This window comes from Narcine bancroftii, chromosome 4 (assembly GCF_036971445.1).
Source record: "Narcine bancroftii isolate sNarBan1 chromosome 4, sNarBan1.hap1, whole genome shotgun sequence".
NCBI classification, from domain to species: Eukaryota; Metazoa; Chordata; class Chondrichthyes; order Torpediniformes; family Narcinidae; genus Narcine; species Narcine bancroftii.
In genome coordinates, this window is record NC_091472.1 from 89007607 (window position 1) to 89023665 (window position 16059).

At 42.6% G+C, this 16059-nt stretch overlaps 1 protein-coding gene across 5 annotated transcripts in view; it reads left to right on the forward strand.

Moving 5' to 3' along the window:
* The window catches only part of gins1 (GINS complex subunit 1 (Psf1 homolog)), a 58976-nt gene that overhangs the window by 6690 nt on the left and 36227 nt on the right, over positions 1 to 16059 (forward strand). The window contains exon 1 of one of the 5 annotated variants that reach the window (XM_069931907.1): positions 3777 to 4070. The exons of 1 other annotated variant lie outside the window; for it this stretch is intronic. In XM_069931907.1, coding sequence (XP_069788008.1) covers positions 3996 to 4070 — 75 coding nt within the window. In that variant the 5' untranslated portion in view covers positions 3777 to 3995. Of the gene's footprint in view, positions 1 to 3776; positions 4071 to 5354; positions 5509 to 8678; positions 8739 to 16059 lie in introns of those variants that run through there. 3 more of the 5 variants (XM_069931909.1, XM_069931912.1, XM_069931911.1) reach the window with 3 other exon arrangements.

Consider the following 16059-nt stretch of genomic DNA (forward strand, 5'->3'; position numbering starts at 1 on the left):
ACAAATTTCTTTAATTTGACCTTCGGCTGCTAATTGATTAGCCATTAACTTGCCTGCTTTATCTCCATGGATATAAAATTGACTTTTTTTTTGCTTTTAAAAGTTGGGTTTCAATTGGATACATTAAAAGGTCATATTTGGCTTTAATTTCAATACAACACTTTTATAGAACAGGATCTGGAGCCAGAGCATACCTTTGATCTAATTGTTTCAGTTAGTTAGCTAAGTCAGTTTTCTCTTGATTAGCCTTTTTCCTAATGCTCACAAGAAAAGATTTGTTCACTAACAAAAGCCTTAAAAGCATTCCATAGAATAAGACTAGAAGTCTCTTTTACAGTATTTTTTCAAAGAGGGTAATTTATTCCTCCAAAAACTTTAAGAATTATTTATCATTTAGAAAAGTTGAACTGAAATGCCAATGTCCATTTATTTGAGAAAAGACCAGGAAAATTTAAAGATAGTAACACAGGAGCATGATCAGAAACAACTATATTTTTGTATTCACAAGTACGAGTTAATGGGATAATTTGACTATCAATAAAAAAGTCAATCCATGAATATACAGGATGAACAGAAGGAAAAACAAATATTCTGTGTCCACTGGAGGAAAAAAAACATCAGATATCAATAATACTACAAATTAATAAAAAGAAATTGAATAAACAAAGCTGATTTGTTCAAAGTGGCTAGTTTAGGAGAAGAATTATCCAAAACTGGGTCTAACCAGCAATTGAAGTCATCTATATTTGGATTATATTCATTAGCAAACACCACCAAATTATTATACAATTTTTTTTACACCAATTATATCTTACTCAACAAAAGTTTCACAGATCAAAAGCCAACATTTCAGAGATCTGTTTCAGATAAGAGTCTGAGACAGGAACTTTTCTACATGCCACATGGTTGTGCATGTAAGTGAGGCCATTTTGGCAAGAAATCGCAGAAAAATTCCAACCAAGAAAAATCAAGAAAACTGCCTGTGCACTGGCCACTATGTTGTAACAAACCCATAAAACCCTGATATATGTCTTATACCTTTATTGTGACTACTTTGAATGTCGTGTGTAACTGGTTAGTTAAGTGTTAAATGTGGGGGTTGAGGAGGGACGGAGATGAAAAGACTTGAATTCTGCAGAAAACTATAGAATGGATAATTGTACATTGTAGTCAATGCTGATACTGTTAACATTGACACTGATAATGTTGATAACTGAGTTTAAGTTTGGAAAATCATAAAATATAAAAAAAATTGCAGAAAAATTAACCAGGATAACAGGAGTGGCCTTCACAGGTGACCCAGAGCTATATCTGTTAGGTAATTACATGGAAATAAGCAACAAAATGATCAAATATAAAAACTTTTAAATAAAAATAGCATTGGCGGTAGCGAAAAATGTATCACGGTCACTTGGAAGTCCGATTCCTCTCTACTTATAGGACAATGGACTGCAGAAATGAACCTATGGAAGAAAAAATAAATCTGACACTTTTGTAAAGGTCTGGCCATACCTGGGCCGCATAGGGGCCCTGATACAGTATTAAAAAGCAACAAAAAAACAATATAAAAGTAACTTATATATTCAAATATGTAGTTTCCCCAACTGTATTCCATATACTTAAAATATATGTAAGCTCTGACAGTAAACATAACTGTATGTATGGAAGAGATGGAGGGAGGAACTGTTCTGTTTTTGTTTGTTGTGTTTGTGAGAAAAAGTTTAATATTTTGTATATTTAAAATGTTAATATGTATAATTTTTGAAAAAAAAATAAAACATTTTAAAAAAAGTACTTGCATTGAAATCTTCTAATCATAATAGCCACTCATTAAAACATTTGCACCAGTTAATATTGGCTCAGTCATATTCCTTACGCATATTAATTCAGGTAACTGGTATGAATGGCATGCATAAATTAACACAATCCCATTGTTTACAATGATTTATTCAAGATTAAAGTGCAGTGGAAGTCAATGAGCAACACTATAATTTGATTTAACGGAAATGTCAGTAGCACTGCCTCAATCACCTTCGAAGATAGAAAATGTACAAAGGTAACACCTGGAAAAAGGCAGTCAACAAAATAAAAACATTATACTGGAGCAGGAGCACTGCTAAAGCTGGGGTAAAGCACCATCAGCGGTTTTTGACTTTGCATCTTGTGTATGCTAACTTAACTTAAAATTATCCAAAAAAAACTGCAGATGATGGAAATCTGAACTAAAAGAAATTGAAATACTCAAGAAAAAATATCAATACTGATCCTAAATAGTCAGTGTCAAAAATCTACCATCCCCCTCACATGACTATTGTTAGGTCTGCTTTGTTCATGAATGAGTGAGACAAACACCAGGCTGAGTCGAAATCAGGGTTCTTTGTTCTTTATTACCGGATTGTAACACTTGCGACTAACAAAGTTAGTCGGAGAATGCATTCTGCCGTTATCAGCAAAATGGTGATTTTTTATACCCTTGGATACATGCTTAGAACATCATCATATCATTACTTGTCCAATGACTAAAACTGTTGCTATCCTTTCCCTGCTAGCTTCCTGCCTCTCAATCCATCAATGTCTCTCTTATCTTGTAAGTACAAGGATGCATTTACATCTTGTTACAGCCCTGTACATTCCCATCTCATGATGTTTTACCTAACAGGAGTACAAGGACACCTCCCCTTCTTGTTACTGCCTTGTACAGGGTAACTCCCTACACATTCCCATCTCATGATGTTTTACCTTACAATATGCACAAAAGATTTATTTTGTTTAAAAAATCTGCATTATAATACTTTTCATTTTTCTTTCAAAACTATACATTAAACTTAATATTAAATCAACCTTAATGGCATACTTAATAGTGCTAACCCACGTGTAATGTTTCAATTTTCTAATCTGCAGAAATGAGCAAAGACCAGACTGATAATTTACAAATAAACTGCAAAATACAATCTCCTGCTTCGAGAGTTGCTCTTGATGCTGAGATTCCTGATTGGGAAGGAATGCCTGGAAGGGTGATATTGCACAATTTGATTTAATATTCAATTATTAATGAAAAAATTATTGATGTTTGACTACCCCAAAGTACAGTGAGAGCAAAACCACAGCAATCATATCAGTCGCATTCCAAAATGTTCGACCATAAGGATTATGATAATGTCCTCAGTGAGTACAATTTACCCATTATACAGCATCACTCTCCCCCCAAGTTTAATTAGACCTTTAGCTATCATAAATAATGGTTCAAACAAACTGATGGAGAAACTCAGCGAGCGGGTCAAGCCACACCTTGGGATCGAGATATTGCATCAAGACAAAGTGTAAAGGGAGATATTCAGTATTAATGATACTTCCTCAGATGAGCATGAGCTTTGTTTCTTGACTGCATTTCAAAACACGTGATCATTTCCTTCAAACTATTGTTCCTAGTCGTATGACTGATCAGGGTTGTTTGTAAATGTTTATATAAAATTCTATTTTGTGACTTAAAAATTGACGAAAAACCCCCCACAAATCCAAGGGTCATTCATAGCCTCTTAAAAGTGCCTTTCATCTGCATTTCACTGCAATATCCAAACTCCCAGCTGTGGTTGGACTCCCGCTGGTGGGGCGCAGGCGCACGAGCACGAGCCGGCTGGCTGGCGCTGAGCGAAGACGGCCGCCAAAGCCTGAATCCGCATCGAAAGGGGGAAATGTCGCAAAGTTTGTAATAGAACAATAAATATAGACAAAATAATTCCGCCACGAGTCTACCTCTTCAGGAAAACACTGGGAAGCATTCTCTGCTGTTTCCACGTGACTCGATGCGGGACCCGGCTTCAGAGGAAGTGACGCGCCGAGCAGAGTCCTGATTGGTCAGGAAGAGGTCAAGCCGCCGCCGCCGCGAACTGGCGGGAGAATTGGTTTAATGGCAGTCCGGTGGGATTTGTAGAATCTCTGGTAAATGCCGTGCCTGTCTTTGTACATTTTAAAACAAACAGTTCTCATCGAGGGTGATGTTTTGTGAAAAGGCCGTAGAGTTGATCCGGGAGCTGCAGCGAGCCGCGGATGGACAGCTGCCTGCTTTCAACGTGAGTGTCGCGCTTTCAACACCTCCGTCCTGCTCAAGGATGGGTGCTGTCCTCGGCTGCAGGGGCATTAACCAAGTGCTTACCCCAGTTCTCGCACCAACCCTCTTTTCAATCTTCTTCAGCATGATGCTGAACCAAGCCATGAAAGACCCCAACAATGAAGACGCTGTTTACATCCGGTACCGCACGGATGGCAGTCTCTTCAATCTGAGGCGCCTGCAAGCTCACACCAAGACACAAGAGAAACTTGTCCGTGAACTACTCTTTGCAGATGATGCCGCTTTAGTTGCCCATTCAGAGCCAGCTCTTCAGCGCTTGACGTCCTGCTTTGCGGAAACTGCCAAAATGTTTGGCCTGGAAGTCAGCCTGAAGAAAACTGAGGTCCTCCATCAGCCAGCTCCCCACCATGACTACCAGCCCCCCCACATCTCCATCGGGCACACAAAACTCAAAACGGTCAACCAGTTTACCTATCTCGGCTGCACCATTTCATCAGATGCAAGGATCGACAATGAGATAGACAACAGACTCGCCAAGGCAAATAGCGCCTTTGGAAGACTACACAAAAGAGTCTGGAAAAACAACCAACTGAAAAACCTCACAAAGATAAGCGTATACAGAGCCGTTGTCATACCCACACTCCTGTTCGGCTCCGAATCATGGGTCCTCTACCGGCACCACCTACGGCTCCTAGAACGCTTCCACCAGCGTTGTCTCCGCTCCATCCTCAACATCCATTGGAGCGCTCACACCCCTAACGTCGAGGTACTCGAGATGGCAGAGGTCGACAGCATCGAGTCCACGCTGCTGAAGATCCAGCTGCGCTGGATGGGTCACGTCTCCAGAATGGAGGACCATCGCCTTCCCAAGATCGTATTATATGGCGAGCTCTCCACTGGCCACCGTGACAGAGGTGCACCAAAGAAAAGGTACAAGGACTGCCTAAAGAAATCTCTTGGTGCCTGCCACATTGACCACCGCCAGTGGGCTGATAACGCCTCAAACCGTGCATCTTGGCGCCTCACAGTTTGGCGGGCAGCAGCCTCCTTTGAAGAAGACCGCAGAGCCCACCTCACTGACAAAAGGCAAAGGAGGAAAAACCCAACACCCAACCCCAACCAACCAATTTTCCCTTGCAACCGCTGCAATCGTGTCTGCCTGTCCCGCATCGGACTGGTCAGCCACAAACGAGCCTGCAGCTGACGTGGACTTTTTACCCCCTCCATAAATCTTCGTCCGCGAAGCCAAGCCAAAGAAAAAAACCCCAGTTCTCCCAAACATGGATAAATGACGGGGTCTACAATATCTGGAGACCTCGATCTCCATCGCCCGTACCCTTTCCCTCACATAAACATAATTAAAAGCCACCACAGAAAAACAATCAGTTGGACGAACTCGCCGGGTCGAGTAGGAGAAAAAGAATGGTCAACGATTCCAGGTCGGAACCCGACATCAAGGCTGAGAGTGCGAAGGGGAAGTAATAGAATATATATGATGCAAAAGCTAGTTTAATGTAGATAGGGCAGTAGGGGTTGGGCAGGGTCGATGGACAAGGGGTCGGTGAAGGGTAATGGGGGAGACAATTAATTGGTGTTTGCCTCACAAAGGAAACGAGAGGCAAGAGAAAAAGTGGATCATGATGATTGGGGGGGGGCGGGTTAGTGAGGATGATAAGTGGTGACAGGCTGCTAATGTTATAATCTGATATGGGGAGGTGACAATATAATAAAAGCTTTTCGGGGAGCTTTGGAATGATAAATGGAGACAAGATCTCGATCCTCGACGAAGGGCTCAGGCCCGAGGTGTTGTTTTGTCTTTTAATTTGTACGGATGCTGCGTGACCTGAGTCTCTCCAACACTTTTTGTTGTCTTTCAATTTGTGTTTTGCATTAGATGAAGTGGGTGAGGTAGTAAATTAATACTTTACATTGGTATGCACCATGAAGGAGGATATGGATGATGGGGATGGGGAGCATAGTGTAGAGAATGTAGTGTTGGGGGAACTTTGAGGTATAGTAATACTATGCTGGGTCTTTTGAGGAATATGAGAGTGGAGAAGCCCCTGGGGGGTTGATGGGATAGGACCCAGGAGATTGCTGTGTGCTTGACAGATCTTTATATCCTCACTCGTAAAAGGTAAGGCCATGGAGTGCTGGGGGGGATAACCTTTGTTCAAGAAGGGAAATGGGAATAATCCAGAAAGTTATTGGCCAGTGAGCCTCATAAAAGTAGTAGGGAAACTTGGGGATATAATCTGTGCATATATGGAAAGGCATAGATTTGGAACAGTAAGTGTGGATTTGTTCAGGGCAGGTCATGTTTTAAAAATTTGATTAAATTTTTTGAGGATAGGTGGTTGACTAGGGCAGATAATATTGTCTATGTGGACTAAAGTACCTTTTTGACAGGATCCTTTGCAGTGGGCTGATCTAGAAGATACAGATCCATGGTGAATTCATAGCTTGGATTCATAATTGGCTGGCCCAAAGAAGACAGAGTAGTGGTGGAAGAGTGGAAGAGTGGAGGTCTATGAGGAGTGGTGTCCTTTGCATATTGGTGTTGGGACATGTATAATAAAAAGGGTCCCAAAACTAATCCCTAAGGAACATCACTCTTAATGAAGGATGAAAAAAATTTTGGTTGGGTTTGTAAAAGGTGCTAAAATTGGCAGAGCTGGACAGCGAAGAGGGCAATCAAAAATAGCAGGATATAAGTTATTTACAGATATGGACTGAAAAATGGCAGATGGAGTTTAATCCAGACAAGTCTGATGTGTTGGTTCTTTGGAAGGTCAAATGTATACAGTTAATGACAAGACTCTTAAAAACATTGATGTGCAGAAGTATCTAAAGGCACTGTGCCCCTTGACCTCTCCCCCCCCACCCCCTGCTGTAGGCCTCGCGCAAGCGCTTGGCTCTTTTTGTTTTGACCTCACTCACATGCCTTGAGAGGGTAGACAGTCAGAATCTTTTCCCTAGGATTAATCACACAAATGTCATGGTCCTCTCAAGAAAAATCTTCAGTATTGAGGCCTTGGTTTTTCTCTCAGTTATGCTGGCCAGACAACTTCTTTCACATTCCCAACACCTGACTTCCAACACGCTATTCCAAGATCTTTCATGGCAGGACATTACCAGATAGCTAGAAAACAATTCAAAGCTTCACTGAAGAAATACCACATCCCTACTGATTCCTTAATGGAGAATGAATGTTTGGGATTATTTTGAGGCCATGCATTGGGAGCATGAAGAAATCTTTTGTGCCCCACCTCACACTACATGTGTGTCCCATCAGCCACCATGTGCCCCATCTGTGAAAGAATGAAAATTGGATTCTTATATATTTGCTGGTGAGGCAAATTATTTTGAGATCATAAGAAGCGAAAGCAGGAACGGTATTTCATCCTCACACACCTGCTCAGTCATTCAGTAAGATCATGGCTGAACTTTAATGTTATTGCCATGTTCTAGTACTATCTCCATATTGATTTATTCTGTTAATGTTCAGAAAGCTAACAATCAGTGTCTTGTTCTTTTCTTTGGCTTGGCTTCGCGGACGAAGATTAATAGAGGGGTAATGTCCACGTCAGCTGCAGGCTCGTTTGTGGCTGACAAGTCCGATGCGGGACTGGCAGACACGGTTGCAGCGGTTGCAAGGGAAAATTGGTTGGTTGGTGTTGGGTTTTTCCTCCTTTGTCTTTTGTCAGTGAGGTGGGCTCTGCGGTCTTCTTGAAAGGAGGTTGCTGCCCGCCGAACTGTGAGCCGCCAAGATGCACGGTTTGAGGCGATATCAGCCCACTGGCGGTGGTCAATGTGGCAGGCACCAAGAAATTTCTTTAGGCAGTCCTTGTACCTCTTCTCTGGTGCACCTCTGTCTCAGTGGCCAGTGGAGAGCTCACCATATAACACGATCTTGGGAAGGCGATGGTCCTCCTTTCTGGAGATGTGACCTACCCAGCGCAGTTGGATCTTCAGCAGCGTGGGATTCGATGCTGTCGGCCTCTGCCATCTCGAGTACTTTGATGTTAGGGATGAAGTCGCTCCAATGAATGTTGAGACAACGCTGGTGGAAGCGTTCTAGGAGGCGTAGGTGATGCAGGTAGAGGACCCATGATTCGGAGCCGAACAGGAGTGTGGGTATGACAACGGCTCTGTATACGCTAATCTTTGTGAGGTTTTTCAGTTGGTTGTTTTTCCAGACTCTTTTGTGTAGTCTTCCAAAGGCGCTATTTGCCTTGGCAAGTCTGTTGTCTATCTCGTTGTCGATCCTTGCATCCGATGAAATGGTGCAGCCGAGATAGGTAAACTGGTTGACCGTTTTGAGTTTTGTGTGCCCGATGGAGATGTGGGGGGGCTGGTAGTCATGGGGAGCTGGCTGATGGAGGACCTCAGTTTTCTTCAGGCTGACTTCCAGGCCAAACATTTTGGCAGTTTCCGCAAAACAGGACGTCAAGCGCTGAAGAGCTGGCTCTGAATGGGCAACTAAAGCGGCATCGTCTGCAAAGAGTAATTCACGGACAAGTTGCTCTTGTGTCTTGGTGTGAGCTTGCAGGCGCCTCAGATTGAAGAGACTGCCATCCGTGCGGTACCGGACGTCTTGTATACACTCCATAACTGACCCACCACAGCCCTTTTGGGTGTAGAATTCCAAAGATTTGCTATTCTGCAGGTGAGGAAATTTATTCTCATCTTAATCCATAATACTTATTATTTTGAGACTAACTAATTCCAATTGCCTCAACCAAGTGTAATGTCATCCTGACATCTATCTTGTCATCTGTTAAGAATTTAAGGATAAACCAAGCATGGATTAGGCGAATACTTTGCAAAGCATTTCATCTGTAATTGCAGTCTCGAGCATCCTTTTGCATGTCATTTTAACTCTCCTTCCCATTCCCACACTGATCTGACTGTCCTTTGCTAGGGAGAGGCCAAACTCAAATGGGAAGATTCATACTCTGCTTGGATAGCCTCCAATCTGATAAAACCATAGCAGAAATGTGTCCCCTCGGCCCCTCTGGTCTGTGCCGAACCATTTTTTCCCCTAGTCCCAGTGACTTGCACCCAGAGTACAGCCCTCCATACCTCTCCCATCCGTGTACCTGTCCAAATTCTTCTTAAATATTAAAATTGAGCCTGCATTTACCACTTCAGCTGGCTCGTTCCACACTCCCACTTCCCCTCATGTTTCACCTAAACTTTTCCCCTTTCACCATTAACCCATGTCTTCTGGTTTGTTTTTCACCCACCCTCAGTAGAAAAAACCTATCTACATTTACTCTGTCTATCCCCCTCATAATTTTAAATACCTGTATCAAATCTCTCTTCTGTGCTCAGGGTATAAAGTCCTCACCTGTTTAATCTTTCCCTGTAACTCAGTTCCTGAACTCCAGGCAACATATTAATACATCTTCTTTGCACTTTCTTTCTTATTGATCTCTTTCCTGTAGTTAGGTGACCAAAACTGCACACAATACTCCAATTTTGGCATCACCAATGTCATATAGTATAACATCCCAACTCCTGTACCCAGTACTACAAGCCAAAAGCCCTCTTTACAAACCTATACACCTGTAACACCACTTTCAGGGAATTTCTATATCTATCTGTATTCCCAGATCCCTCTGTTCTTCCACATTCCTCAGTGCCCTACCATTTTCCTTGTATGACCTTTCTTGGTTTGTCCTTCCAAACTGCAATACCTTACACTTGTCTGCATTAAACTTCATCTGCCATTTTTCAGACCATTTTACCAACTGGCTCAGATCCTTCTGCAAGCTTTGAAAGCCTTCTTTGCTTTCGGTATCATCTCCAATCTTACCACATTATCATCTAGATCATTGATATAGATGACAAACAACAGTGGTCCCAGTGCCGATCTCTGAGGCACACCACTAGACACAGGCCTCCAATCTGAGAAACAATCTTTCACTATTATTCTCTGGTTTCTCCCATCCAGCCATCATCATATCCTGTTCACTGCTTCACCATGAATGCCCAGCGTCTGAACCTTCCTGACTAACCTCCCAAGTGGGACCTTGTCAAAGGCCTTACTAAAGTCCATGTAGACAGCATCCACATCCTTTCTTTCGTCAACTTTCCTGGTAACCTTGAAAAACTCTACAAGATTAGTTAAACATGACCTACCACACACAAAGCCAGGTTGATTATCCATAATTAGTCCCTGGCTATCCAAATATTTGTATATCTGATCTCTTAGAATACCTTCCAATAATTTGCCTACCTCTGATGTAAGGCTCAGTGGCCTATAATTTCCATGATCTGAAAACACTGAATTTTCCAGGCAACTGATGCCCCAGTGCTCTCCTCCCTCACATGCTCATCTTTTTACTTAGTTTTTTTCCTTTTCCATCCCTTCCTTCATCTGCCCATCATTTCATCCACTCCCAAACCAATCTGGCTTCCAACTATTTCCTCCCCGGTGTTTGTTTCCCACATTGCGACCAACTGCTTTGATGGAGTAATATTTCCTAGCACCACTCATACTGTTGTATACTGGTAATCTGTACTGATCTGTCAGTTCTGATGAAAGTTTGTGACCCAGAACATCACCTCATAGTTTTTACCCTGCTTACTGCTTGGCCTGCTGAGTTCTTCCATCATTTATTTTTGTTCTAGATTCTGTAATCTGCAGCCCCTTTGATTTGTTCAGTCCTATTATTTTCTAGGTAGGATCATCCAGTAGTTTATGGCTACCATCACTGACATTACCTTTGATAAATTTTTGAAGTCCAGGTTGACTTAAATGACTTGAATTTAAAATCCCCACTTGCCACGGTTTGACCTGTATCTCTGGGCCAATGGTCCAGAAATATGACTGCTTGTTCATTAATTTGACCTCTGCAACCTTATGTTGCTCATTATTTGATTGCGAATGATTAGTGCTATGACCATTCCTGTTGAAACAGTTCATTGGCATTCCAATCACAGTTGTGCCAAAGGTCACATTTCTGTGCTGTGTAACTGACTGTTAATGAATTTTGATGAGTGACAATGCCTTCAATTTACTAAACGAAAGAGTACCATCCAATAAGTTTAAACCTGGCTTCAAATGAAATTATTTAAACTGCATTTTAATTTCCAATTTAAATTTAAATCTCCTACACTTTCTACAGAGTCTGATGAAATTTGGCATGTTGTTGAATACTTTATTAAACTTTTATGGTGCACTGTGGAAAATATACATATGGTTGCATCAGGGTCTGGTTTGGTAATATGATTGCCCAGGAATGCAGGATGCTGCAAAGGAAATGTAGCCATAAGTTTTGACCTCCCATCTATTGAAGAAATCTATGTGAGGTGCTGCTTCAAGGGAGTCAGCTGGAAATGATTTGTGGGAGACAGTAATTGGGTAATTAGGTTCATTGGTAGAGGGCCAATAAAAGGAGGGTGATGTAAAGGAGCAGTCAGTGAGGAATGACATAGGGAAGGAGTGGGGCACTGAGGCTTTGGTTGGCAGAAGCTGAGGAAGAGCTCCCAGTGAAGTAAGGTTTGGTGTTTTTTTTTAAAGTTTATCTTTAATTATTCTAATTTAAATTGAAGAGAAGATGATGGAGGTAGTTAGGGTAGTTGAGTGCTCTGATTGCAGGATGTGGGAGGTCAGGGACAGCACAGATGTTCCTGATGACCTCACCTACAGAAGGTACATCCAGTTGCAACTCCTGGAAGACCAGGTTAGGGAACTGAATTTGCATCTGGATGAACTGTGGATCATAAGGGAGGCAGTCACCCCTAACAGTCAGAAGTCAGGTAACTAAATGACTGTGAGGAGGGGAAAGGGGGGGGGGAAGAGAGGCAGACAGACAGACAGGCAGGCAGAGCAGAGTACCACTGTAGCCATTCCTCTCAACAACACATATACTGTTGGGGGGGAATGATCTACAGGGGACATCATTGATATCAAGTCTCTGGCACAGGGGCTGGACCCTTGGCTTGGAAGGGGAGAAAAGAGAAGGGCTCTTTTAGTTGGGAACTCGCTGGTTAGGGGAGCAGGTAGGAGGTTTGCTGGATGAAATTGGGGCTCCTAGTTGGTATGTTGCCTCCCAGGTGCTAGGGTCGGGGATGTCTCTAATTGAGTCCACAACAATCTGGAGGGTGAGCAGCCAGAAGTTCTGGTCCACGTGGGGACCAATGGTATAATTAGATGAGGTCCTGAAGAAGGATACATGGAATTGGGGAAGTAGTTGAAAAGCAGGACCTTGAGGGTGGCAATCTCAGGGTTGCTGCCTATGCCACATGCTAGAGAGGTAGGAACAGTAAGTTGTGCAGGATGAATGTGTGTCTCAGGAGCTGGTGCATGAGGTAGGGGTTTAGATTTCTGGATCATTGGGATCTCTTCTGGATAAAGTCTGACCTGTACAAAAGGGACAGGCTGCCCTTGAACTGGAGGGGGACCAATATCTCGGCAGACAGGTTTGCTAAAGCTGTTGGGGAGGGTTTAAACTAGTTTTGCAGGGGGGGGGGGTTGGAATCAGAATGAGAGTATGGCGATTAGGGAGGAAGAACACCTAGACTGGAAGGCATAGAGGGAACAGAATGTAAAAAAAAAAAAAAAAAATGAGAAGGAAGGATGTAAAGGTAGATGGTAACAAAAGGAGTATACGTGGAGGACATTCTCTCAAGTGCACATATTTTAATGCAAGGATCATTAAATAAGGAGGATGAGCTTAAGGCATGGATAGGCATGCAAATACGATATTGTTGCCATCAGTGAAATTTGGTTGCAAGTAAGGGCATGTTTGGCAGTTAAATATTCCAAAATTCTGTTGTTTGAGCATGATAGAACAGGGGAGGTGGGGGGGGGCAGAATAAAGGGTGGAGGAGTTTCATTGCTTATTAGAGAGAACATTACAGCAGTGATGGTTGGGTGGAATTGAGGAATGGCAGATGCATAAATACATTAATAGGAGTGTATTATAGACCACCACATGGGCTGAGGGAATTAGAGGAGAGAATTTAAGGAAATTGCATATATTTGTAATAAGCAAAAGGTGGTAATTATGGGAGATTTCAACTTTCCAAACATTAACTGGGGCGCCCATACAGTAAGAGGGCTGGATGGAGTAGAGTTTAAGTCTGTTCAGGAAAGTTTTCTTAATCGATACATAGAGGAACTGACTTGAGAGGGGGCAGTATTGGAAATGGGGGGTGGGGGGGGAAGGCTCCATGAGAAGTCAAAGGAGAAATTTTAAGTGATATTTTTTTCTTCAGTATTCACTAAGGAAAAGAATATTGAGCCAGATGAAGTGAAGAAATATGGTAGGGAGGTCATAGATAATATAAGGATTAATGAGGAGGTAGTGTTGACTATTTTTTTTAAAATCAAGGTGGATAAATCTCCAGGTCCTAACAAAATATTCCCTGAGGGAGGTTAGTGAACAAGTATTGGGGGCATTGACAGAAATATTTAAAATGTCACTGGTCACAGCGGGAGTGCCGGAGGACTGGAGGGTGGCTCATGATGTTTCCGCTGTTCAAAAAAGGATCCAAAAGTAAACCTGGTAATTATCAGCTTGTATGTCTGATGTCTGTGGTGGGTAAATTAATGGAAAGTGTTCTTAGAGATGGTATACACAACTATTTGGAAAGACGGGGATTGATTTGGAGTAGTCAGCATGTTTTTGTACATGGTTGATCATGTTTAACAACTCTTGAGTTTTTCGAGGAGGTTACTGAAAAGGTCGATGAGGGGAAAGCGGTGGATGTTGTCTATTTGAACCTTAGAAAGGGTTTTGACAAGGTTCCCCATAAGAGATTAGTAAGGAAGGTGGAAACATTAGGTGTTATTGATGAAGTAGTGAAGTGGATTCAGCAATGATTGGATGGGAGATGCCAGAGAATAGTGGTGGAAAATTGTTTGTCGAATTGGAGGCCAGTGACAAGTGGAGTGCCTCAGGGATTGGTACAGGTACACAATCCTTTATCTGGACATCTAAAATCTGGAAAGTGGGGAGAGAGCTGGCAGCGCGAGTCGGGCGGGGGGGGGCAGACGGCAGTGTGACTGGAAGGGGGTGAGGGGGAAGACAGCAGCACAATTTGGGTGGGCTTAAATCTGGCTTTCTGAAATCCGGATAAAGGATTGTGTACCTGTACTAGGTCCACTGCTGTTGGTCATGTATATTAATGATCTAAATGATAGGGTGGCAAATTGGATTAGTAAATTTGCAGATGATACAATAGTTGGTGGTGTTGTGGACAGTGAGGAAGATTATCAAAGCTAACAGGTTGATACAGAACAGAAGAGTGGGCAGAAAGATGGCAGATGGAGTTTAATACTGATAAATGTAAGGTGCTACATTTTGGTAGGATTATCAAAATCGGTCACACACGTTAAATGGTAGATAATTGAGGAGGGCAGGGAAACAAGGGGATTTAGGAGTCCTGGTACATAATTCTCTGAAAGTTGAATCACGTGGATAGGGTGGTGAAGAAGGCATTTAGTATGTTGGTTTTCAAAAATCAGAATATTGAACACAGGAGTTGGATGTTGTGTTGAGGCCAAATTTGGAATACTTTGTGCAGTTTTCATCACCAAATTGCAGGAAGAATAGAGAGTGCAGAGGAGGTTTACAAGAATGTTGCTGGGTTTGAATTACAGGGAAAGGTTGAGCAGGCTGCTGGGTCTTTATTCCCTGGAGCATAGAAGGTTGAGGGGAGATTTGATAGAGGTATTCAAAATTTTAAGGGGAAAGGTAGAGTCAATGTGGATACGCTTTTTCCATTGAGAGTGGGGGAGATTTAAACAAAAGGGCATGGTTTGAGAGTAAAAGGAGAAAAGTTTAGGGGAAGCATGAGGGGCAGTTTCTTCACGCAGAGGGTGGTGGGGGTGTGGAATGAACTTCCGGCAGAGGTGGTAGAAGTGAGATCGATGTTGATAGTCAAGGAAAAGTTGGAGAGGTATATGGATGGGAGAGGTGTGGAGGGTTATGAGCCAAATGTGGGTCAGTGGGACTAGGTGGGTGAAGATATTCAGCACAGACTAGTAGGGCCGAACTGGCCTGTTTCTGTGCCCTAAATGGTTATATGATAATCAGGTTCTTGAACTTCCTCTTACTACTGTAACCATAAACTACTCTGTGGACACCAAGGAGACCTGTCTGCACTCTTGCAACACTTTTTCTTGTACTAACTATAACTGAAAATTTGTTTATCCTTTAAATCATTGGTTGTCAACCTTTTTCTTTCCACTTGCATACCACTTTAAGTATCCCTATGCCATTGGTGTTCTGTGATTAGTGAGGGATTGCTCAAGGTGGGATGTGAGTGGGAAGGGAAGGTTGAGAATCACTGCTGTAGACCCAATAGTTACTGAAATATTTTGCTTGAGGAAAAATTGTCATTGGCCCATTTCCTTTGGAGTTATGAAACTGTGCACATATCGAGTCAATTAGGTGTGATTTAAAGCAGTGGTTTTCAAATTCTTTCTTTCCACGCACATACCACCTTGAGTCTTCTTTGGCTTGGCGATTTATGGAGGGGTAAATGTCCACGTCAGCTGCAGGCTCGTTTGTGGCTGACCAGTCCGATGCAGGACAGGCAGACGTGGTTGCAGGGGAAAATTGGTTGGTTGGGGTTGGGTGTTGGGTTGGGCTTGGCGATTTATGGAGGGGTAAATGTCCACGTCAGCTGCAGGCTCGTTTGTGGCTGACAAGTCCGATGCAGGACAGGCAGATGTGGTTGCAGGGGAAAATTGGTTAGTTGGGGTTGGGTGTTGGGTTTTTCCTCCTTTGTCTTTTGTCAGTGAGGTGGGCTCTGCGGTCTTCTTCAAAGGAGGTTGCTGCCCGTCAAACTGTGAGGCGCCAAGATGCACGGTTTGAGGCGATATCTCACCACCTTAAGTAATCGCTTACTAATCACACAGCACCTACGGCATAGGGAATACTTAAAGTGGTATGTGCGTGGAAAGAAAAAGGTTGAGAGCCATTGCTTTAAATATTCTCTTTTATGGGGTATTTTAATGTATTCTATTG